General features: G+C 42.7%; 1 protein-coding gene across 1 annotated transcript in view; it reads right to left on the bottom strand.

Annotated features, from left to right (window-relative positions):
• The window catches only part of LOC115109595 (chromatin remodeling regulator CECR2), a 62,284-nt gene that overhangs the window by 24,810 nt on the left and 10,285 nt on the right, over positions 1-27,189 (bottom strand). The window contains 4 exon segments of the mRNA XM_029634680.2: positions 52-132; positions 531-658; positions 917-1,100; positions 2,639-2,733. Of these exon segments, the coding sequence (XP_029490540.2) occupies positions 52-132; positions 531-658; positions 917-1,100; positions 2,639-2,733 (488 nt within the window).

Genomic DNA, 27,189 nt, shown 5'->3' with positions numbered 1-27,189 from the left:
GAGAGTGGAGAGAACACGAGACCACTAAGGACAGTTTGCTGCTGGTCTCACCTTAGCTGGATCTCCTCCACTTTCTTCTTTGGTGGTCTTCCCCTTTTCCTCTTCTCTGTTGGTTTTATCTCAGGGGCTTCACTACAGGGACAACAGAGTGAAAAACAAATAACCGACCACACTTTAAATTTCACAGGCCTTTTACCAGGGTAGCTATTACTGGAGTGACCCATATGATTAACCTCTAACAGGCTAATAGGTACATAGTAATTACTATGTTGGTGCTCAATTTGTCCTTCGTTAGAAAACAGAATTAGCAGTAGGAAGTGCTACTGTTTACATATTACATACCTCATAGCGCATATATACACAGTAACACATAATATAATGCAGACAACCATACACTGAGTATCAGAGAATCGATACAAAAATGACTGGTTATATACCAGCATAGCGTTCACATTCTATGACCTCTGAATTACAGGCAAGCAAAACCATCCAACGTCCACAGCCGATGCCCGATGGTGCAACCCACTTACTCGAGCTGCTCCGCTTTCCTCTTGACCGGCTCCTCTTTGTACATGCGGGTACCATAGAAGTACCAGTAGAGGGCACCGCTCCCATCTTGCCCCAGTGGCTCCACGCGTAGGCTGTCCGCATCCAGGCCCTGGGATCAAACATTGCATGGATTAATGATGCATATTACAGTTCCACTTAATTCACTGTCAGGTTAGACAGCATTTAAAAATAAAAAAAATTAAAGTCAGTCACCATCAACCGCATCCCAATAAAACAAATCACCAAAACTACAGGTACCAAAACATGTTTCCCCAGTTGACCGTTACCCATGCTAACTCTGAAACAGTCATAATAAAGGGAGTTTAAAACAGGTGCAGGCTTGCGGTACAAGGTGTGTGTGTAGCACCTTGAGCAGGTCGAAGACGTCTGCGGCGTCCAGGCGATAGTCACACAGCCTGTGCAGCAGCTCCACCTGTGTGCGCGGGGTCAGCTCCTCAAAGGGCCCCTGGCGCAGGGGGTTGGGCTTCCCCTCCTCCAGCTCCCAGCGGTAGTTGATTATGTCGTCCAGATAACTGCTGAACGCCTGGGGACTAAGAGGGGCGGGACAGTGATTAGTCCCATATGCTAGTATGACAATACAGTAGTGAGGGGTGGGTAATAGAAAATCAGAGAGATCTACTGCAGTATTTGGTTGGTGTGGACTAGTCAAGGGTTCCCATACAAAATGTGAGAATTTAGGCCTAGGTTAATTGTTTAACCCATTCATGTCACATACTCATTCATCTCTTCAACTAGAAGTCATTCATTCTCAAATGCCTACTGTGTCAAAAGGTCAAAAGGAACATGTGCTTTGTATTGATACCAATCAACACAACAAAAGAAAAGCTGATTGGGCGATAGGGCGATTGCTGTTATTTTTGTCAAGCTACTACATAGCCCTTTAAAGAGTCCTTGGGATCCGACAATATGGCGCACCACTATTCATTCACTTGCAAATGCTTGTCCTTACAGTGTGCTTTGTAAAGCAAGTGCATATAACCTCAATTTCAACAGGATGTCTATTGTGAAAGAGACAGTCAAGAAATAATTCAAGCTGCCATACCGTAGTGGTTCTGAAGAGAAAAGGAGGGGGAAACTCACTCACTTGAGTGAGTTTGTTTCATTGTTCTTTTGGATGCTGGTAAATAAATGTTGGTTCCGGGTCAGATCTGTCTGATTAATCTGGAACCCTTCAGTTCCTGCTCAGACGAACAGAAACAAGGGCTCAGGGCAGGGGTGAGTGCCGATGCAACAACAGAAAAGAAAGGAGGAGAAAAAGTGGAGAAAAAAAAAGTGGCTTATCTTGAAAGAGCAGTTTGCACTTTCACACAGCTGCAGGCCCCCCACTATCCCATCTCTCCCTTTCTCCTCCTCTGCCAACACCCCCACCCCCTCCCCAGCTCCGCCGGAGCGTTTAACGCGTGCGGATGAAAAGGGCAGCTCTTTGAAAGGCCAGAGCCGAGCCTCCACCCCCGGGATGCCAGCGGCTGTCCTGTCCAATAAGGCAGGTTGTCCTGTTACTGCATGCCTGGGTGTGGAAACTATCAGCCTTAACCTCCCACATCCCTCCCAAGTCACAGGCTGATAGGTGCCTACCCCAGTGGTGCTGATGGATCAAGAGCAGGAGAGGAGGTAGCGGTGGTGGGTGGGGGCCCCTTCAGGGCTGGAACATTTATTTCACTTTCCTTTGCTCTTCCCACTCCCTCTCGCTCACATTTAGTCATCAAGGAACTGCCCCCCCCCCCCCCCCCCCAGGGAAAAATCCGCCTAACCCCAGTTTCCTTTGTGAGAAGCCTCACTCAGTTGCAAAGGCTGATTTCAACACAAGCTGTGCACACTGATGTGCTCACTACTAAACAGGGTTTGTGACTCAAACTTCCCGTGTTTCAGGCCCTTACGGCCCCTGGATGTTGTCACCAAGACTGGTCTGTTAGAAGGAAGGTAACGAGATGTGCTGCTGTGTGCTGGCGAGCTAAGAAGTTAGGCCTAGTTCTGAGGCACTCTCTAGAAAGAAAAAGTATGAATATTGAACTCCCGTATAAATAAAGATTGAATAAAGGATGTGGGAAACCCGGGGGGCACTACTTACGTGATGTCTGTGCGCTGGTAGCATCCTTGCAGCAGTGAGACGAGGAGGTCAGCCAGAAAGTCTGTGTCCTGCTTCTGTAGCGCCTCTTCCAGCTCCTACCACACAGAGAGAGAGACACAGCAAAGAGGTCAACCTTTGAGTTATATGGAGAGCCACTTTTTAAAAGGCACACACAAATCTCAGTTTTAAAGTCGGCATATAACATTTAATGGTTGGCGTTAGTCACAGGTCGGTGAGGTTAAAAAAAAGCATTACGATTCCAGAGTGATACGGATGCCCTGGAGTAAAACCATAGGTGGTGATGGGAATTTAGGGCTTCCAAGACACAGTTTGACATTTTCAAAGAAACAGGAGCTCTCGTAGCAAAACTTGTTTGAAGTGTGGATATTGGAACTAGTAACTTATATTGTGAGAGCCATAGGGGACCAGAATATCAGGCAGTATTCTAACGCGTCTAACACTCTTGATCATGACAAACAACCATACAGAACGTGTGTACGAGGTAGGCTGTGCGTAGGGGACCTGTTTGAGTTGCTGCGGGAGGGGGATTAGCTGACATGTTCTCAGAGGAGTCCTTTCTGCCAGCGGTTGGAGCCGAGGTTCAAGTTCAACCCTGACCCTTCTCCTGCCTGGCATTGTGTGGCCGCCGTTTAGGGCTTATGAAGCGGCAGTAACCGGGAGAGCAAACTCTAAAGGCCCTCAAAGAGCCAAGGAGAGACAGCAGCAGGAGACTAATGCCACCGCACAGACCCGCGCCCTCCCCTCCGCCGCTGACCAACCAGGCCACAGCACCACACACCATTACCCAGCATGCTTCTCTCTCTCCCCGGGATACCCAAAGGCCCTCGGCTACAGAGCAGAGGCGGGGGAGAGACAAGGGAGGCTGAGAGGGCAAAACATGCTAATGAAAAGTGCTCCATCAACCAACTGTCCATTTCACTTAACCCCCCTTCCCCGTTTCCCAAGATGCAAAGCAACCCTTCAGCATTGGCCCTTCCTCTTTAAAAAGGAATCTGCCTGCAGCTGACTGCCCCTCGGTCTCTAGCTAAAGAACTCACTTCCAAATTCTCTGCATAAAATACAATCACCCCTCCACCTCCCCAAAGAAAAAGCATGTTGACAGTCCAGAATAAACTCAAGGGCAAGGAGGCCCATTTCATTGTGCAGCCTACAGATTGCTGCCCCTCTCTAGAGAAACGGTGAGTGCCGGGTCACTGGGGGTCAGTCTCCACACCTCCCGGCTGTGGAGAGGCACAGAAGACAGGAGTCAACAGTCAGCAGGATGAAAAATGGAGGGAGGGAGGGGTTGAAAAACAGGATAAGATGATGTATCTGCTTTGGGGTAAAAACTACAGCTACTCAGGACTGGTTGGTGCTGCAACAGAAGCATGCAAGAGGGGCTGCCTGGGCTGATTATCTCCAAGTCCTATTATTCAAAACAGAGTTCATTAAGCTTCTTGAGCACATTTTAATGGCAAAAAAGCGATTGATCAATCTGCTTACAGTGGCAAATTAGAAAGATCCTTTAGAATCTAGAGAATAATTCAATATGAAGAGCCTGGGAGGGGGAAGCTCACAACCCTGGGAGTGCCTGGAACTAGTGGGACAGAATCTACAATAACATGGTTAGCTCCTGGGAGTAGGGCTGTGGGGGTCATTCAATTTTGTCAGCTGGTGATTGTTAAGCAAATATTTGCCCGTCTCAGGGTAATTGACTGTCAATTAACATAAACACGTTTAGCATCTCCTGGCGTCCACGCATAGCCTACAAGCCACTGACGCAGACCTTTGGATTTAGATGTTTTAAAAATGTAGCTTTTCCATTTAATATAGCCTACACCATCACAATAAATCCTTTAGTTATTTTTGACAGGTCTAAAGAAACATGATATGAAGGAGATGTAGTTTATTTCAGAAGAACAGAATAGCACACAGTTGTCCTTATGTTAGGCCCCGATATGGTTATGCCTTATGGCTGTGGGCTACACTGGTTCATTTAGCAGACAAGATTTGCTTAGTATTTTTATTATGAAGAACACAGTTGAACATAGCTGAATAAAATAGAAAGGATATCTTCTCCAAACAGGATAGGTATAGATCTTTAAAACATTCTAAGGCTGCATGTTGTGGTGACTAAAGATGATCAGAAAAAAGTTGCAGGAAAAGGCATGAGCTCTGATTTGTTTGTTGTGCTGGCTGTACACACGTAATCAGTCTCTCATTCACAATTTGACAAGCACTTGATAATTCTCCCCAGGCCTTGAATTTCCCGACAGGGCATTCCCTTGTGTGGCCGTAACACCCCTAAAAAAATCCATGACTTTTGAGGCTAAAGGGGCTGAATATAACAATTATAATTAACTTCTCCCGGCTGCTATGTGCAGAATCACCTCTCACTCACATGGCTCTCAGATATCTAGATTCTTATTAGCCATTGCCCGTCACGTGATCAAGTCCTTCTCACAGGCATCTCAACTAAATAGTAGGCTACAAGTGAAGATCAACATGTTGGGGATGCAATTGCGCATGTCCTTATCAACTTTCAAGGTGCGTATTGAAGATATTAGAACTGTCCACATTTAGTCTACTTTGTCAGCCAACTAAATATAGCAGGCCTAGCCTATAGAAAGGTGATGGGATCCTCCTCTTTTTAATAGAGGCCATCAAAAAGTTCTCACACAAATGCATAGCCTATAGAAATGTTGTGCAACATGAACTCATGAAATGTTGATTTGATTTTCTAAAACATTTGCATTTATGTCAGAGTGATTAGAGGGACAATAGAGTGCGGAGTACCAGGCAGTTAGCAAGTTTGGTCGGCTACTAATGACCATCAGCAGCATCAGAGCTTGGAGACCAAGTTATCGTGACTAAACGGTCATCTGGAATTTGACTGCAGTCATGACTCGTGAACGCCGGTGCGGCGGTAATACGGTCACTGTAAAAGCCCTAACTGATAGTGGGGCTGTGTGTACATGTGTGCAGTTGCGATGCGCACATGTGCATCAACCATCCAATCAAAAAGGCACTTTTCTAGCCTCAGTGCCATTTCCGTCATAGAACATGGGGCTCTTTCAACAGATACTGTACCTGTGCTATCATAACACTGAGCGTATGTGTACATGTGCAATAACAAAAACTTGTGTGTAGCCTTGGGAAAGAGAGAGTGTAAAGTGTGTGTGTGTGTGTGTGTGTGTGTGTGTGTGTACAGGCTTGTGAACAAAAGTCTGTGCCCATGTCTCAGGAGACCAGGAAGTGCCAGGGAGAGTGACATTATCTCAGTGTCCTCTTGTCGACAAGAAGGGGGAGACCAGAACCAACAATCCTCCATGATGACCCTTACAGTAAGTTTGTAGGCTCTTCCCCCATTTCAGTATGTAAGGGTTATCATGGAGGACTCTTGATTCTGAGCTGGTCTCCCCCCTTCCTGTCGACAGGAGGACATTGAGATCCCGTGTCACGCTTCCTGGCACTTCCTGGTCCCCTGACAGCCAGCCCCTGGGCCGGAGAGGGCCCATCAATCAGGGGCAGGCTGCACTTTGATCACACTTCAAACCTGAGGCCGGCTGGGAGAGCCGGGGCCCAGTCCAGTGGAGCAGCCCTGGATTAACACCACCCGACTCCACCTTTGAAGTGCCACTCGGCAGCTCAGATGGCAAAGGATTGGAATTAGTGTGGTGTGTGCCCAGCATGGCGGAGATCCCTCTGTGGGCTCACCGTAAAAAATGTAAAAAAATAAGCACACACACACACACAAGGCTTTATTAAGGGCCGTGAGGGACACTCACTGCAGCGCTCATGCAAGGAGCTCACACGGATCCCCGCAAATACAAAGTGAGGACACGCCTCGCTCCCCGAAGCGCGCAAAAGCAAATGCCCCGATGATCTGTGCATGGTACAGATATCCATTGTCTAAGACAAAGATATGCCCATCTCCAGCTTTGTCCAAATCTCAGAGGGTTGACAGACTTATCACGAGGCACTAGACAACAGGCTGGTAAACACTCCTCAAGTGAGTCAAATGCTTGAAGGATGATTGGAGGGTGAGTCAATGCTAAGTCAAAGGTGTGTTACATCCTCTAAAGCACTCAACCCCCTCAGGCCTGTCAGTGGCTGTGCTGTAGCTTGCTAAACTGAGGGTAGGGTAGTGTAGCTGGCCTGGCTCACTGTCAGAGCAGGAGAGTGCAAATGAGAGTGAGGAGTAATGAGAGTGTGCGAGTTTCAGGGTGGAGCTGGACATTTGACAGGAAGCATTTCAAAATTTGACATATAGGCCTAAGCATTGGGTGCGTAACCTTATTATGGCGTCCACCCATGGCGTAATTCATCTTAACAGAACAGCCACTTACCGAATTTCAGATGCGCATCATGATTTTAGAATAATTGACCAAATGTTCTTGCTCAGCCAACAGCAAAATCACTAGCCTATTTCAATTGAATGTCTCCCATAGAAAAGTTGACCTATTCTACTGGTCAGCTTGTCATTTTGTGTGGAAAATGAAATAGCTTATTCCAAACAAACTCTGGGACAGATCCCAAATGTATACAACCAGTACATCAAAATAACTTTAAAAAGCATTGAGGCTGATGCAACAGATCACAACCTTAACAGTGGTCACCTTCAAGGCATTCCTAGTCGATCACCAAACATTTCTGTAGAAAAGCCAATGGACAAAAGACTCCACTAGAATGTGTTGCGCTGTTGGCGGTAGGTGTACTGGATTCAGAAGCCATGTGCACCAGGTAGGCAAATGTTCCCATTGTGAACCATTTCATTTGTCTTGAAAGACAAACCCTGCCTACCCGGAGGACCAGAAGAGGCTTGGGCGGATTGTCAAACCGACCTTGTGCCATACCAGGATATTCGGTAGTACCGGCACTGAACATAAGTGGCGCTATTGTAATCCGGCGGTTAGCAATGCTAAAGAGCACATGTAAAATCAAAGAGAATAACTAAATGCTAATAAGCGCATTGGGAACAAGTATTTTCAGGGTAGACATCCCAGCGCATAAAGTTATACAAGTAACTCAAATGCTACTCTCGGTTTGCTGCGTGCACAAAACAAACAGACAGTAAGCCTATTGATCCAGAGCATTTAGCACATTTTAGACAGTTAACTTAATAGTTAAGATACCTAGCAAATATTTTTCTGTGAATCCCATACTGCAACTACATTGAACAAAAATACAAAACAACAATTTAAAAGATTTTACTGACTTAAAATTCATAAGGAAATCATATATAATATTCATTAGGCCCTAATCTATCGATTTCACATGACTGGGAACACCGATATGCATGTTGGTCACAGATAACTAAAAAAAATATATATAAAAAAGGTAGGGGCGTGGATCAGAAAACCAGTCAGTATCTGGTGTGACCACCCTTTCCCTCATGCAGCACAACACATCTGTCGCATAAAGTTGATCAGGCTGTTGATTGTGGCCTGTGGAATGTTGTACCAATCCTCTGTGCGAAGTTGCTGGATATTGGTGGGAACTGGAACACTGTCGTACACGTCGATCCAGAGCATCCCAAACAGGCTCAATGGGTGACATGTCTGGTGAGTGTGCAGGCCATGGAAGAAAGGTCATTTTCAGCTTCCAGGAATTGTGTACAGATCCTTGTGACAGTGCCATTCATTATCATGCTGAAACATTATTTAATGGTGTTAGATGAATGGCACGACAATGGGCCTCAGGATCTCGTCACAGTATCTCTGTGCAAATGACCATTGATTAAACAATTGTGTTCCTTGTCTGTAGCTTATACCTTCCCTTACCATACCACCACAGGGCACTCTATTCACAACATTTGACATCAGCAAACCCACCCACACAACGTAATCTGATTGTAACAGTTGAAACTGGGATTCATCCGTGAAGAGCAAACTTCTCCAGTGTGCCAGTGCCAATCGAAGGTGAGCATTTATCCACTGATGTTGGTTACAACGCCAAACAGCAGTCAGGTCAAGACCAGGATAAGGACAACGAGCATGCAGATGAGCTTCCTTGAGACAGTTTATGCAGAAATGATTCTGTTGTGCAAACCCACAGTTTCATCAGCTGTCCGGGAGGCTGGTCTCAGACGATCCCAGAGGTGAAGAAGCCCAATGTAGAGGTCCTGCTCTGGTGGTTACAAGTGGCCTGCGGTTGTGAAGCCGGTTGGACGTACTGCCAAATTCTCTAAAATCGACATTGGAGGCAGCTTATGGTAGAGCAATGAACATTCAATTCTCTCGCAACAGCTCTGGTGGACATTCCTGCAGTCAGCATGCCAATTCCACACTTCCTCAAAACTTGAGACATCTGTGGCATTGTGTTCTGTGACAAAACTGCACATTTTAGGAGTGGCCTTTTATTGTCCCCAGCACAAGGTGCACTTGTCAAAATCAGTCACAGACATATTTAATAGATGTTATTGCAGGTGTAAAGAAATGCTTGTGTTCCTAGCGCCAACAGTGCAGTAGCATCTAACAATTCACAAGAATACACACAAAAAAAAACACACTAAAAGTAAAAGAATAGAATGAAGAATGTAATGATCATGCTGTTTAACTTCTTGACGCAACCCATCCCGTTAGCGGAATAATTTATCAACAACCACTGAATTGCAGAGCGCCACATTAAAAATATATATATATTTAATGAAATCACAAGTGCAACATAGCAAAACACAGCTTAGCTTTTTGTTAACCTCTTAAGTCGACCCTCTACTTTTTTGAACATTGTTAAAAATCGCGCAACATTTCAGCGCCCTGCTACTCATGCCAGGAATATAGTATATGCATTTGCTTAGTCTGTGTGGATAGAAAACACTCAGACGTTTATAAAACTGGTTAAATCACTGCTGTGGCTTTACCAGAACGGCATTTACATCGAAAAGCACAGGAAAAACTGATCACTGAAAATGGGAAAATATATCCATGCGCTACTTGAACCCATTGATAAAGGTGAACCACAATTAATTGACTGAGGTTGCAGTACCTACAGCTTCCACATGGTGTCTAGAGTCTTGTCATTTCCCTTCGAGTTTTTTCTTGGTCAAACACATGCAGGGCACCGTATCTCCTATGGTCTAGGACCGGATATTTTCGTTGAGTTTCTAGCCGGACATTTTTCCAGACGGACAGCTAATGATCTTTACATCGCCTCCTGATGAATTTTATCGCTTATTAACGTTTACTAATACCTAAAGTTGCATTACAAACGTATTTCGAAGTGTTTTGTGAAAGTTTATCGTCGACTTTTTGAATTTAAAAAAATGACATTACGTTTTGAAACGATGTTTTTTTCGTTTATCACACAGTCTACATATAACGATATCTAGGCTTTATATGGACCGATTTAATCGAAATAAAGACCCAAATAGTGTTTATGGGACATCTAGGAGTGCCAACAAAGAAGATGGTGAAAGGTAATGAATGTTTTCTATTTTATTGTGCGGTTTGTGTAACGCCGAAATGCTAATTATTTTGTTTACGTCCCCTGTGGGTCTTTTTGGGTGTTACATGCTATCAGATAATAGCTTCTCATGCTTTCGCCGAAAAGCATTTTAAAAATCTGACTTGTTGCCTGGATTCACAACGAGTGTAGCTTTAATTCGATACCCTGCATGTGTATTTTAATGAACTTTTGAGTTTTAACTAATACTATTAGCATTTAGCGTAGCGCATTTGCATTTCCAGAGCTCTAGTTGGGACGCAAGCGTCCCGAGTAGAAGCAACAGGTTAATCCACCTGTCGTGTCAGATTTTGAAAATATGCTTGACAGCGAAAGCAGTGCAAGTTTATCGTTCACTAGACAAAATATTATGAACACCTAGCATCAATGTAGCTTGGTCACGAAAATCAGAAAAGCAATCAAATTAATTGCTTACCTTTGATGATCTTCGGATGTTTTCACTCACGAGACTCCCAGTTACACAATAAAATGTTCATTTAGTTCCGTAAAGATAATTTTTATATCCAAAATAACGCGCCAAACAAACGGAGGCATGTTCAGAAATCCACAGGAAAGAGCGGTCACGACAACGCAGACACAAATTCCAAATAGTATCCGTAATATGTCCACAGAAACATGTCAAACATTTAATCCGCAGGTTGTTTTTAAAATATAGAATCGATAATATATCAACCGGTACTCTCTCTTTTTCAGTAGGAGGGAGAGATAATGGCTGCCCCACTCTGTTGCGCAAGCAAAACTCATGCGAACACCCAGCTATCCACTACGCAATGTTATCTTTCTCGCTCAATTTTTCAAAATAAAAGCCTGAAACTATGTCTAAAGACTGTTGACACCTTGAGAAAGTGATAGGAAAAGGAATCTGGTTGATATCCCTTAAAATGGAGCGAAGGCAGGCTATGGAACATGGAGCTTTAAAAATAGAAGCCACTTCCTGGCAATATCAGTTCTGTTATACTCAGACAATATTTTGACAGTTTTGGAAACTTCAGACTGTTTTCTATCCTAATCTGTCAATTATATGCATATTCTATCATATGGACCCGAGAAATAGGCCGTTTACATTGGGAATGTTATTATTCCAAACATAAAAATAGTGCCCCCTAGCTGAAAGAGGTTAATCAGCTTCTTGATATGCCACACCTGTCCGGTCGCTAGCCTCCCACCTCGCCAACAGCCAGTGAAATTGCAGGGCACCAAATTCAAAACAGAAATCTCATAATTAAAATTCCTCAACCATACAAGTATTCTACACCATTTTAAAGATACGAGAAGTGTTAATCCAACCACCGTGTCCGATTTCAAAAGGACTTTGACGAAAGCAGAACATATCATTATGTTACTTCAGCAACTAGTCACAGAAAGCATTCAGCCATTTTCCAACCAAAGAGGTGTCACAAAAAGCAGAAATATAGATCAAATTAATCACTAACCTTTGACAATCTCTATCAGATGACACTCCCAGGACTCAATGTTACACAATACATGTATGTTTTGTTTGATCAAGTTCATATTTATATCCAAAAACCTCAGTTTACATTGGCGCCATGTTCAGAAATGCCTCCAAGAAAATCAGGAGAAATTGTAGAGCCACATCAAATAACAGAAATACTCATCATAAACTTTGATGAAAGATACATATTTTACATAGAATTAAAGAAAAACTTGTTCTTAATGCAACCGATGTGTCAGATTTCAAGAAAGCTTTACGGCAAAAGCACAATATTCAATAATATTCAATAATCTGAGAACAGCGTTCAGCCTCAAAAGCATACAGTTACCTGCCAAATTGTGGAGTCAACAAAAGTCATAAATAGCATTATAAATCTTCACTTACCTTTGCAGATCATCAGAATGCACTCCAGGACTCCCACAAGAAATGTTTGTTTGGTTCGATTACGTACATATTTATGTCCAAATACCTCCGTTTTGTTTGCGCTTTTAGTTCACTATTCCAAAGGCACAATGCACAATGCACAAGTGCAAAATCCAGATGAAGTCAAGAGTTCCATTACAATTTGTAGAAATATGTCAAACGATGTTTACAATCAATCCTTAGGGTCTTTTTTTATAATACATCTTCAATAATATTCCAACCGGACAATAGCGTATTCATTAGAGGAAAAAGGCACAGCCTAGTCCACTTGTTGAAACAGCTCTTATTCGACCCCCTTCCACAATAGAAGTCTAAAACAACTTTCTAAAGACTTGACATCTGCTGGAAGCATTGGGAAGTGCAATCTGGCCACAGACACAGCATATTGGATAGGCTATCACTTAAATGAAACTTCAAACCTCAGATTTCCCACTTCCTGGTTGGATTTGTCTCAGGTTTTTGCCTGCCATACGAGTTCTGTTATACTCACAGACATCATTCAAACAGTTTTAGAAACTTGTGTTTGTGTTTTCGATCCAATACTACTAATAATATGCATATTTAGCATCTGGGACAGAGTAGCAGGCAGTTTACTCTGGGCACCTTATTCATCCAAGCTACTCAATACTGCCCCGTCACCAAGAAGTTAACAGGGATGTTAATAAATATATGCACACAATTAAGGGAAATAAGCTTGTGCTTATGGAACATTATCTCATCTCATGAAACATGGGACCAACACGTTACATTTTGTGTTTATATTTTTGTTCCGTGTAGAATAGAGGTCGACCGATTTTGTGTTTATATTTTTGTTCCGTGTAGAATAGAGGTCGACCGATTAAAATCGGCATGGCTGATTAATTAGGGCCGATTTCAAGTTAGCATAACAATCAGTAATCTGCATTTTTGGACTCCAATTACATTGCAATCCACAAGGAAACTGCGCAGCAGGCTGACCACCTGTTATGAGAGTGCAGCGACAAAAAGGACCTTGTGGCTGCAAGGAGCCACGGTGAGTTGCTAGCTAGCATTAAACTTCTTATAAAAATAAATAAAAATCCTCACATAATCACTAGTTAACCTAGTAATATCAACCATGTGTACTTAAGTTATGTGCAACCTAGGACAAGCTAGTTAACAGGCACCACATCACAGCCTACTTCAACTTCGCCAAATGGGTGATGATTTAACAAAAGTGCATTACTGGGAAAAACCACATTCTTTGCAAAAACGTACCTAACCATAAACATCAATGCCTTTCTTAAAATCAATACACAGAAGTATAGATATTTTTAAGCCTGCATAATTAATTAAAAGAAATGCATGTTAGCAGGCAATATTAACTAGGGAAATTGTGTCACTTCTCTTGCGTTCAGTTTGGGCCGCCTGGCTCATTCCTAACCGTTTACTAATTATGACATAACATTGAAGGTTGTGCAATGTAACAGCAATATTTATACTTAGGGTTGCCGCCCGTTCGATAAAATATGGAACAGTTCCTTACTTCACTGAAAGAATAAACATTTTGTTTTCGAAATGATAGTTTCCGGATTTTACCATATTAATGACCAACAGCTCGTATTTCTGTGTTTATTAGATTATAATTAAGTTATGACTTGACATTTGATAGAGCAGTCTGAACGGTGGTAGGCAGCAGCAGGCTCGTAAGCATTCATTCAAACACTTTCCTGCGTTTGCCAGCAGCTCTTAACAATGCTTGAAGTACAGCGCGGTTTATGACTTCAAGCCCATCAACTCCCAAGATTAGACAGGCAATATTAAAGTGCCTATAAGAACATCCAATAGTCAAAGGTATATGAAATACAAATGGTAGAGAGAGATATAGTCAACGCATCATAATTCCTATAATAACCACAATCTAAAACTGCTTAACTGGGTATATTGAGCCACCAGCTTTAATATGTTCTCATGTTCTGAGCAAGAAACTTAAACATTAGCATTTTTTTACATGGCACATATTGCACTTTTACTTTCTTCTCCAACACTGTTTTTGCATTATTCAAACCAAATTGTAAATGTTTCATTATTTATTCGAGACTAAATAGATTTTTATGTATTATATTAAAAGAAATGCAATTGTAATTGTCATTATTACAAATATATATATATATAAATAAATAGAAACATTTTATATAAAATATATATAGCCCGATTAACCTCTTGGGTAGGGGGCAGTATTTTCACATCCAGATGAAAAGCGTGCCCAAAGTAAACTGCCTGTTACTCAGGCCCAGAAGCTAAGATATCTACCAATTATATGCATTTGGATAGAAAACACTCTAAAGTCTCAAACTGTTAAAATTATATGGCAGGTGAAACGCAGAGGACAAACCATCCAAAAAACACAATTGTCAAAAGCGCACTGCACATGCCAGCAGTTTCGGTTGCTAATATGACTAGTATTGGGACTTTGGCTACTGGACAATGACAAAAAGTTGATTTGAAAACCAGTAGAACATGAGAAATAGGCTACTGGTTTCAATGGCCTATGGAAGTCTTTATTAAATAATTGCCTCCACTTTTATAATAAGAGGATTTTGTCTCAGCTACTTTGAAGCAAGGTAAGAAATGCCTCATAACATTAAGTAAAATGTTAAGGTTTCACACAATTAAGTATACGTTTTCAAAAAGGCATTATGCTTTCAGCTCACATTGCAAAGTGGTGTGATGCTCTGAAGCCTGCCTACCGTTGCCTAAGCACTTGAATGGGAAGCGCGCTTCGATTACCAGTTGAGAAATAAAAATAGTAACCCTTTTTTTTTTAAAATAATGTAGATAGAATTAGAATTTTTGCGCTGATTGGGCTTATAAAAATCACATTACACTCCAGCAGCAACAGGAGCTGTAGCAGCACCTCATGCCGTCTGACCAGACTTTCAGCTCAAACTAAGCTCTTTATTTGCATGACGTGCACGTGATAAATAAGACTCATAAGGACTAACGAAGATGCACGCCCCAATTAAATTACACTAAATTATGCAAATTACTCGGGATAACAATTCCACGAAAGCCCAAACCAATCCAAATTAAGCATGCATTGGTCATCGATTGAAATGTTATGAATTACCGGTTCCACTAATGTTTTTTACTCATCGTCTCATTCCTGAAAATACCGTTCATTTTGTGTCTGAAATGATGAGCCCTCTACTTCGGTTCAGTAGCTTAGACATTTTATGCATGTAACTGCATATGACTGTTAGATAACTAAGCGCAGTGCTGGAGGCACAGCTGCTCTCGCCAGCGAGACCTAGGCCTGTTCTAATAAACCATTCATATAGCTTCTTTCAGATGTTTGTAAAATGGCTTACGCAATGTCAAATCATGGGCTTTATTAGTTGAGTGACAACCAATGTAATTTGCAGGGTCATCGTTACCAAATGTACTGTAGAATATAGTGTTTTATCTGAGTCGTGTAGTCTACTGGAGCAGATGCAACAAACTGCTCACTGGGGGGTTTTCAATCACTCAGATTTTATTTTGGATTGTTCACCTTAAATAGTTGAGGTAGTTTTGCTTTAAAAACAGTCAGTGTATTTGGTCATTTTTCATTGAACAGGGTAATTTCATGAAGGACAGCAATCATTTAGGCATAGGTGAGTGCAGGGGAAGTTCTCCGTAAAAATACAAACCATTCTGTTTTGAGACCAGTTAAAATCCAAAAGGTGCATTAAATGAAATTGGCTAAATGCCATGCTAATACAGTTTACATGCACCTTAGCCAAATATATTTAAACTCAGTTTCACAATTCCTGACATTTAATCCTAGTAAAAATCCTCCATCTTAGGTCAGTTAGGATCACCAATATTTTAAGAATGTGATATGTCAGAATAATAGTAGAGATAATGATTTATTTCAGCACATTCATCACATTCCCAGTGGGTCAGAAGTTTACATACACTCAATGAGTATTTGGTAGCATTGCCTTTAAAATGTTTAACTTGGGTCAAACGTTTTGGGTAGCCTTCCACAAGCTTCCCACAATAAGTTGGGTGAATTTTGGCCCATTCCTCCTGACAGAACTGGTGTAACAAAGTCAGGTTTGTAGTTCTTTCCAGTTCTGCCATCAAATTTTCTATAGGTTTTAGAGCAGTGGCTTCTTCCTTGCTGAGCGGCCTTTCAGGTTATGTCGATACAGGACTCGTTTTACTGTGGACATAGATACCTTTGTACCTGTTTCCTCCAGCATCTTCACAAGGTCCTTTGCTGTTGTTCTGGGATTGATTTGCACTTTTCACACCAAAGTACGTTCATCTCTAGGAGACAGAAGGTGTCTCCTTCCTGAGCGGTATGACGGCTGCGTGGTCCCATGGTGTGGTCCCACTATTGTTTGTACAGGTGAACGTGGTACCTTCAGGCATTTGGAAATTGATCCCAAGGATGAACCAGACTTGTGGAGGCCTACAAATTTTTCTTAGGTCTTGGCTGAATTCCCCATGATGTCAAGCAAAGAGGCACTGAGTGCGAAGGTAGGCCTTGAAATACATCCACAGATACACCTCCAATTGACTGAAATTATGTCAATTAGCCCATCAGAAGCTTCTAAAGCCATGACAATTTTCTGAAATTTTCCAAACAGTTTAAAGGCACAGTCAACTTAGTGTATGTAAACTTGTGACCCACTGGAATTGTGATAGTGAATTATAAGTGAAAACATCTGTCTGTAAACAATTGTTGGAAAAATTACTTGTCATGCACAAAGTAGATGTGGTTTTGGCAAGTCGGTGAGGACAAGTTTCTTGTTAACAAACTGTAGAGTGGTTGAAAAACAAGTTAATGACTCCAACCTAAGTGTATGTAAACTTCCGACTTCAACTAAATATAAATATTGACATAGTACTCAAAACATGTTGAATCTGCAAAAATGACAAGTTAATCAGTGGGTGATTTCAGATAAAAAGTAGTACAAAATTGTCCTCACCCCTAAGATGATAGTGGGATGGTAAATGCTCAGTCTGCCCTTTGGCTCAGGTCAGGTGCACACACACACAGTTTAGAGAAGTCATCCCAGCTCAGAGAGGCACAGCTCTTGAGCTCCCATTAGCAGCAGATTAAACATATATAAATGGAAAATGTCCATGCAAAACATTTTAGCGCATTGAATAGTATAGCACTGTATTGGATCACTTCTTTCCCCTAATCAAACCAAAATCGCTTCAAAGTAAAACATATCGTTCCTGTATTGTATCGCAGCCCATGTTTCTAGATGGGTATCGAATCGTTCATGAAATGAGAGATGCACATTCCCACAAATTAACCTAAAGACCGATAAGTATGACCACTCAAATGCATTTCCATCAATGAATAGGCTAAAAAGCATTATTTTGCAATAAGATTTTTTTTCTCCTGGACAGCTATTTCTTTGGGGTCACTTGAAGCTTCACACCTGGACTACAGGGTCAGAGGTTGGCGTCCGGCATTCTGACTCACAGCAGAGGAACCCCAGGCTCTGCCATGAGCAAATCAGCAGTATAATGTGCCATTTAGCAGACACTTTTATCCAAAGCACATGTGACAAACTCATTCCACGGAGGGCCGAGTATCTAAAGTTTTTCGCACCTCCCTTTAATTAATCATTGAAGTACAAGGTCACTAATTAGTAAGGAACTCCCCTCACCAGGTTGTCTAGGACTTAATTGAAAGGAAAAAAACAGCACACACAAAGCCCTCCATGGAATTAATTTGACACCCCTGATCCAAAGCGACTTACAGTCATGGGTGCATAGAACTGTCATAACATGTAACAATACATATTTCCTGTCAACAATGGGCTAACTCCACCACAAGCCTTTTGGTCAGAGAGAAAAACACCCACACGCTTCACAAACATTTGCTGATTGTGTAAACAGGGCCTCTGTGGTGGGTTAACACAGCAGGTTGGCTGGAAGTGAGCACAAAGGGCCCAGAGCTCCTCGCTCCACAGGCCGGCAGATACCCCAGGTAGAGCCAGGGAAGCCCGGGGTCAAAGACCACTTCCCATTTAGAGAGCCCCCCCCCCCTCCTCCTGGGGCTGGTCATCTGCCACATGACCAAACTACAGAGAAAACAGGACACGTGCTCAGTCAGTCACAAGCCTGATCCTCTCATCAACAGAAAAGTCTGAGGAGCATGGTAGGTGCATTTTAAGATAAAAAATATATATAATATAGTCGCACCCAGTTCTCACAATCATTGCTCGTGTCCCAACGACAATGTGTGGCCTAATTCATATCTGTGAAGGAGAGAAAGCCTGGCGTGATAAGCCCTGCCGCTGGGGCTGTATCTGGCGGCCCCAGAGCTCTAGCAGACCCAGAGAAGCAGAGGTATCAAGGCTGGCCTCTCTGAAGAGCCTCACACCAGACGCTTTCCATGCCAGTGCCGTTTACAGCTCCAGGAGGAGATCAAGCACGCAGTTAGACGCAGTTAGACGAGGGGGTTGGGGGAGGGGAGGCCTATCTGCATTGTGTGAAGGCTCTTATCTTCTCACTTACCTCCCCCCACTCTCCTCCAGGAGCCATCAACTGACAACACTCAACCCTCCCCTCCCACACGACACACAGCAAAGCACACACCATTAACACAGGAAGACGCCCTCACATCCTCAGGATGTGCCATGCATTCGTTCTGGAGAGCATCGAGAGAAGTCAGTTGTATACCTGACCTTGAGAAGATAGATAAATAAGATGGATTCCTTGCCTGCATACCACCAATCCGGATGCATAATGAGTTTGTTGTAACTTGTGATGGGTCCCCCCATCTCGCACTTACTGCAGCAAGCTGTGAAGCCCCGGAGCAATGTTGCCACATTTAACATTATGCACTCTGTGCTACCTGGTTATGGTCTCCATTTGGCCCCTGAAAACAATGACTGGACTGTTTACATGTGAATTCTCTTCTACTGCTACTTTACCATACAACACATAAGGGCAATTCCACGGTATTGGACTTTTTCACCTACAATGGGGTATTATTCTACACACTGGCTATTATTTTAATGCGCTCTGCCCCCAAATAAGACTACATTTGTTGGTCCCGACCAATTCTGAACCTATCATAGGCATCTGTGTTTCACAAATTTGGACAGAGAGCAGTACAGCAGGTTTCAGTACAGTAAAGTAGAGTATAGTATAGTTCAGTTAATTATAGTGTACTCTATTCTACTTTTCTTTACTGTGATGTACTGTCAAAACTTGTGAAGCCAACTGTGGTTTGTAACTACTATGAATTCCCTTTGTGGCCAATTCGATTGCAGAAATTCCATTAGATTTTTCTGGAAATTCCATTATCCATTTGGCAATGGAATTGTTTTTTTAAATCACTTAATAATTCATAAAGATTGATATCAGTAAAAACACGAACAAACTTATAGAAGTAACAACTTAGACGTACGAACTTTCATTATCCTCCCTCAAGAGGGAGAGGAATTACAACATTACGTAAAGGAGGCAACATTTCTTAAACTTACAGAATGCAGAAACATTTATCCAAAACTACAAATGCTGATATTAGTTGGCAGGGGAATTTATGCATTTCAAATAGCTTTTTAACAACTTTCTGGTAGATGTTGTCTAAGACCCATTTTCCAGCTGCTTGACCAGAAATCAAAGCCTTTACTTATTCCAAATTTGTAGGATGGAAAATTTGAAAAATGGATATGCCTTAATTTCTTATAAATATAGTCTCTTATCTTTCATTTGACACCAGATTTGACATGCTCCTATAAACTTCACATGTTGGTGCTCATGGGTCTTTTTACACGGAAATGACCATAGGCAAACCAGAGGCATACACACTTAGCAAATTGCTGATTCCCATCGATCAAGTAGGAGCTCCGGCTGATTTTCATTGCAGTCAATGTCAGGGCCAGTTGTGACAGGTGGCTGGGCAGATCTTTCCTGGGCTGTGCTCACTGCCATGCAGACAGCAGAGCACCCTGGGTGTGGATCATTAAGCATAGGAGATGAGGCAGCACCAGAAGGCTCATTCCTAAACAACCACACGGGTAAACACGTTAAACCCCCCCAGAACTGGAGTTTCCTGCTTTACGCCAACCACCTATGGTCTAATTTCCCACATTGTATACCAACACACACTCACACAGGGCCCATTAACATTTAGCCTGCTGGCCCTACAGAGGGAAAAAAACTGTTTCTAACCAATGTGGTTGGAGGAGGCAGGAGGGGGCATTGGGCCAGAGAAAACAACACGAGGCAGATGGGAGAACAGAGGTAGGACTAGAAGTGCAGCAACATGAGAACAGCAGCAGTGAGACAGGGGAAACAGCAACAAGTGAGACAACGGAACAGTGAAGTGAGACAGGAACTAGGGAGGAGCAACAGGTGAAACTAAAAACACTAAAGTACAGCATAACTTACAGGGAAGATCATGTAGCCAACTAAAGACAAGGAAACATTGACTTAAAACAAATCACAGAGAAACGCATGCTTGAGCGAATCATTTAGAACACTTTAAGGCCGTTCTGACTATAGACTCAAGCCTGTACCCATCTATACCACCTTACACTCTTAGCCCTAGTCCCACACTTCTTCCCCACACACAAACAGCAAACCCCCTCTCCCAGTCTGAGGCGGTGGGGACATTCCTACTGGTTAATGCACTCACCCCCACACACTCTACCCTCCTCCCTGTCATCTTGAGGGAGGAACAGCACTGCACTCCTGCCCAAAAGATTTCCCACCCCGCTCTTACCTGCTCAATGTGTGATCTTGCGTCACACTATTGAGCGTAGCACGCAAACACACGGCTGCCAGGCACACTAAATACATATTAGTTAGGCTTAGTTGTTGCTGGCTTTCAAGGATTCCCCCTAGACGAAATCTGATTCGGAGAAGCATATAAGTAACGTACCTTCTACTATGTTCGATCTTCTCTACAAGTCAACAACAAGAGGAGCCCTTGAGAGAGCAGAGCAGCGAGGGTATAGGCTGCCCCAGACTGGAGACAGAGAGAGGGAGCCATGGGGAGCAGCAACAATGGAGCTGGTTGAAACAAATCCCAGTGTACGTGACCCTCACCCCCCCATCTCCTGATGGGAAACCATCTCATGCATGTACTGCTCCTCTCACTTGTCAATCACAGCTGGGGGAGGGGAGCTGGCTCTTACAATATGCCTGGGCATGGTTGTTAGAGAGACATGCACTCTGAAGGACTAAGAATGTGTGTATGAGTGCCTGTGTATTAATGAAGGATCCATATCCTTGAGGGATTACAGCAGGGTGTGAAAAGGACTGTGCTTTGAGTTACCCAACATAGCCGTGTGAGGGTTGCAGGTGTGGCACATTCAGAGGATGAGTCGGAGTGGGATGTGTTGGGAGGCTGGGTGGTGTGAAGCGCAGAGCTACGAGAGAACTCTGGATGGATTCAGCTGAGACGGTACGATAAAACACAGATGATGAAATGCTCATTATTGTTGTGTGGCTGACAAAAGAGATGAGCAGGCCAGGGTTAAAAAAAGGTAAAGCTATGACCGCTGCAACCGCTCATCTTTTTCAAGATGCAGCTTTACGCTGGCTGCAACATGGCCAGCTGACCCATTCCTTATTGATAGCGCAGATCCCACAACCAACGCTCACTTCCTCCCAAAAACCCCAGGAGCTCCACTGAGGACCCCCCCACACCCTCACATCAAAGCCCTTAATTCAACCCAGACTCCAGCAGCACGCTTTAAGTGACTGTTATCTCCGATTTATAATCCACACACTGCAAATCAGCGGATACCAGAGGGCACAGTCTAAACTTGGGGGATGTCACAAACTCTATAGATCTTTCACTCTAATCCATTTGCTTTTAGACAAGAGGCCTTGCTCACTCAGCTCCCCTCTCTAATAAGACTAAATCTTCCTTTCCAATCAGGCGCAGGCCTAGGAAGAATAGATGCCCCCACCAAGTCAAGACAGGCTGCAGCAGCACCCAGACAGCAGCACCTCCACCCTCCAGAGGGAAGGCAAAGAAAGAGCCACCATCTGGGGTTTAGTCATGGTGATGCCAGGGCTGGAGCTGCTCCGCTCTGGTAGCTAGATGAATAAAAGGCTATTTAGCGCTGGCACACTGAACAGCCCAGTCCAAGTTGGGTGGGGAGAGACATGGGCCCTATAAAAACCTGTGGCGCGGAGAATGCGGACAGAACCCAGACATTAAAACATAATTCAACAACATTTAGAAATGTACTCAACTTAGTAGGGGCAGTCCACCTCAAAAAGTACAATAAAAAAGGATTGACATCCACCATCAGATTGTTCTGAAATAGTTTGTTAGAATCCGATTAAGATTCATGCATCATTTTATTGAAATATAATTTGAGAAATTAAGGTAATGATTCCACCTATAAAAAAAATAATTGCAATTTAAATTGATAGGATTCATATAATACTCAAATATAGTACCCAACATTCGATTTGGACCAAAGTTTGTCAAAAGCCATCCACAGACCAACACCAATCACATACACTGTATAAAACATTATGACAGACTGACCAGGTGAATCCGGGTGGAAGCTATGATCTCTTAATGGTCACTTGTTAAATCCAATCCATGTAGATCAGTGGACACCAACTTTGAGTCAAGATCAGAGTCAAAATGCAAGCAAAGATCAACCACTCAAGATTAATTTTTTTTTTTTTTAACATGACTTAAAAAGCAAGCCTATGCAAAATTAACCTATTAACCACTACTGTAGCAAATTAGGTTTGTGCAGTAGGCTATAGGCCCAATACATTATCACCGCATATTGGCTTTGCTTGAATTGCAATTCCTACCAATGCATTGTTGTTCGGACCATTTTAACAAAACTTGAGGTAGACTATACACTGGGGCAAAAAAGTATTTAGTCAGCCACCAATTGTGCAAGTTCTCCCACTTAAAAATATGAGGCCTGTAATTTATCATAGGTACACTTCAACTATGACAGAAAAAATAAGAAAAAAAAATCCAGAAAAATCACATTGTAGGATTTTTAATGAATTCATTTGCAAATTATGGTGGAAAATAGGTATTTGGTCACCTACAAACAAGCAAGATTTGACTCTCACAGACATGTAACTTCTTCTTTAAGAGACTCCTCGGTCCTCCACTCGTTACCTGTATTAATGGCACCTGTTTGAACTTGTTATCAGTATAAAAGACCTGTCCACAACCTCAAACAGTCACACTCCAAACTCCATTATGGCCAAGACCAAAGAGCTGTCAAAGGACACTAGAAACAAAATTGTAGACCTGCACCAGGCTGGGAAGACTGAATCTGCAATAGGTAAGCAGCTTGGTTGGAAGAAATCAACTGTGGGAGCAATTATTAGGAAATGGAAGACATACAAGACCACTGATAATCTCCCTCGATCTGGGGCTCCACGCAAGATCTCACCCGTGGTGTCAAAATGATCACAAGAAAGGTGAGCAAAAATCCCAGAACCACACGAGGGGACCTAGTGAATGACCTGCAGAGAGCTGGGACCAAAGTAACAAAGCCTACCATCAGCAAGGGAATTGAAGATGAAACGTGGCTGGGTCTTTCAGCATGACAATGATCCCAAACACACCGCCCGGGCAACGAAGGAGTGGCTTCGTAAGAAGCATTTCAAGGTCCTGGAGTGGCCTAGCCAGTCTCCAGATCTCAACCCCATAGAAAATCTTTGGAAGGAGTTGAAAGTCTGTGTTGCCCAGCAACACCCCCAAAACATCAATGCTCTAGAGGAGATCTGCATGGAGTACCAGCAACAGTGTGTGAAAACCTTGTGAAGACTTATAGAAAACGTTTGACCTCTGCCATTGCCAACAAAGGGTATATAACAAAGTATTGAGAAACTTTTGTTATTGACCAAATACTTATTTTCCACCATAATTTGCAAATAAATTAATTTTAAAAATCCTACAATGTGATTTTCTGGATTTTTTTTCTCATTTTGTCTGTCATAGTTGAAGTGTACCTATGATGAAAATTACAGGCCTCTCATCTTTTTAAGTGGGAGAACTTGCACAATTGGTGGCTGACTAAATACTTTTTTTGCCCCACTGTATGACGACACCGGTAATAGATCAGTCATTGTATTACTTGAGGCACAGCAGAGTGAGCAACATTTCAATAATTTGCTTTCCATTTTACTGGGCTGATGGTGCCTGCATCTGATGGTCAGTCTCAGTAGAGGGAAAGAGCAGCAGACTTTCCACCTGGTTTCAAATGAGAACACTTTGCCTACCCGGCGTGCACCTACCGCCAACAGCATGAGACAAATAAATAAAAACAGTAAGGCAAGACTGTGTTCTTTACATTTTTGTCGATCGACTATCGACGAAAATCGACCAGTTGATCAAGATCGAGTGGTTGGTGACCGCTGGTAAAGATGAAGGGGTGATTAAAGCAGGTTTTAAAAAAAGGATGTTTAAGGCTTGAGACAATTGAGGGTGAATGGGCAAGACAAAAGATTTAAGTGCCTTTGAACGGGGTATGGTACTAGGTGACAGGCGCACCGGTTTGTGTCAAGAACTGCAACGCTGCTGGGTTTTTCAGTTTCCCGTGTGTCTCAAGAATGGTCCACCACCCAAAGGACATCCAGCCAACTTGACAACTGTGGGAAGCTTGACACCTTGTAGAGTCCATGCCCCGACGAATTGAGGATTTTCTGGGCAACTCAATATTAGGAAGTTGTTGTAATGTTTTGCACACTGTGTATAGTATCAGCTCTCTGTCTGACAAGTAGTATGGAGCTGCGGCTCAGAGTAGTTTCTTCATCCTATGTAATCCCAGAGATTTGTGATGTTATTTTTTTTCCCCTTGTTCAGAAGTTAGTCATTGACTGCTTACAGGGTAAGGACCAGAATCTAGTTTCTCATGGCCCGCGTACATTATGTGCCTTTTGGCCAACTCCAAGCAAGCGGTCGTGCCTTTTACAGAGGAGTGGCTTCCGTCTGGCCACTCTACCATAAAGGCCTGATTGGTAGAGTGCTACAGAGATGGTTTTCCATCTGAAAGTTAATCTAATCTCCACAGAGGAACTCTGTCAGAGTGACCATCGGGTTCTTGGTCACCTCCCTGACCTAGGTCCTCCCCCCGACTGCTCAGTTTGGCCGGGCGGCCAACTCTAGTAAGAGTCTTGGTGGTTCCAAACTTCTTCCATTTAAGAATGATGGAGTCCACTGTGTTCTTGGGGACCTTCAATGCTGCAGACATTTTGTGGTTACCTTCTCCAGATCTGTGCCTCGACACAATCCTGTCTCGGCGCTCTACGGACAATTCCTTCCACCTCATGGCTTGGTTTATGCCCTGACATGCACTGTTAACTGTGGGACTTTATATAGATAGGCGTGTGCCTTTCCAAATAATGTCCAATCAATTGAATTTACCACAGGTGGACCCCAATCAAGTTGTAGAAACATCAAGGATGATCAATGGAAACAGAATGCACCGGACCTCAATTTCAAGTCTCATAGCAAAGGGTCTGAATACTTATGTAAACAAGGTATCTGTTTTTTATTATGAATAAAAAAAGCAAATATCTATAAACCCTGTTTTCGCTTTGTCATTATGGGGTATTGTGTGTAGATTGCGGAGGATAGTTGTTGTTTTTTTAGTCTCATAGCAAAGAGTCTAAATACTAATTTACATAAAGGTGTTTATTTTAATACATTTGCAAAAATTTCTAAAAACCTGTTTTTGCTTTGTCATTATGTGGTATTGTGTGTAGATTGATGAGGGAAAACAATGATTTCATCCATTTTAGAACAAGGCTGTAACGTAACAAATTGTGGAAAAAGCGAAGGGGTCTGAATACTTTCCGAATGCACTGCATATTAGCATTTTCATGCTTCATGTTGCATCAGCTAGGCTGGATGCTGTGCGAGAACGAAGGCTACCTGACAGGCTCACTTTTCCGTTGCAACCTGCTGAAACAACCTTGCAGACGACCACCACAATATGTAAAATCCTCCAAAGTGGTAGCAAGAAAGCTGCACCGCTCTGTCAGAGCTCGGTGCTGATTATCGGATGTATTAGGTTACACTGTTAATGAAATATTAGAAAGACCCACTGAATTATTCAGAACATGAATAACCATGTGTGTCTTGGTAAAATACACTGGACTGTCTGCACTAGAGGTCGACCGATTAATCGGAATGGCCGATTAATTCGGCCCGATTTCAAGTTTTCATAACAATCGCAAATCGGTATTTTTGGGCGCTGATTTTTTTTTTATACACCTTTATTTAACTAGGCAAGTCAGTTATTAAAAACACGTTCTTATTTTCAATGACAGGGGCAGAACGACAGATTTTCACCTTGTCAGCTCGGGGGATCCAATCTTGCAACCTTAACTAGTCCAACGCAATAATGACCTGCCTCTCTCTCGTTGCACTCCACAAGGAGTTACGCGAATGCAGGAAGCCAAGGTAAATTGTTACCTAGCATTAAATTTATCTTGTAAAAAAAAAAATCATAATCACTAGTTAACTACACATGGTTGATGATATTACTAGATATTATCTAGCATGTCCTGTGTTAAATATAATCTGACTGAGCATACAAGTATCTGAGTATCTGACAGAGGTGGTAGGCAGAAGCAGGCGCGTAAAACATTCAAACAGCACTTTCGTGCGTTTTGCTAGCAGCTCTTCGTTGTGCGTCAAGCATTGCGCTTTTTATGACTTCGAACCCATCAACTCCTGAGATGAGGCTGGTGTGACCGAAGTGAAATGGCTGGCTAGTTAGCGCACGCTAATAGCGTTTCAAACTTCACTCGCTCTGAGCCTTGGTGTGGTTGTTCCCCTTGCTCTGCATGGGTAACGCTGCTTCGATGTGGTGGCTGTTGTCGTGTTGCTGGTTCGAGCCCAGGGAGGAGCGAAGAGAGGGACGGAAGCTATACTGTTACACTGGCAATACTAAAGTGCCTATAAGAACATCCAATAGTCAAAGGTATATGAAATACAAATGGTATAGAGGGAAATAGTCCTATAATTCCTATAATAACTACAACCTAAAACTTCTTACCTGGGAATATTAAAGACTGTTAAAAGGAACCACCAGCTTTCATATGTTCTCATGTTCTGAGCAAGGAACTTAAACGTTAGCACATATTGCACTTTTACGTTCTTCTCCAACACTTTGTTTTTGCATTATTTAAACCAAATTGAACATGTTTCATTATCTACTTGAGGCTAAATTGATTTTATTGATGTATTATATAAAGTTACGATAAGTGTTAATTCAGT

Source organism: Oncorhynchus nerka, linkage group LG25 (genome assembly GCF_034236695.1).
Source record: "Oncorhynchus nerka isolate Pitt River linkage group LG25, Oner_Uvic_2.0, whole genome shotgun sequence".
In the NCBI taxonomy this organism is placed as follows: Eukaryota; Metazoa; Chordata; class Actinopteri; order Salmoniformes; family Salmonidae; genus Oncorhynchus; species Oncorhynchus nerka.
This window is presented reverse-complemented; position numbering and strand designations above follow the sequence as displayed.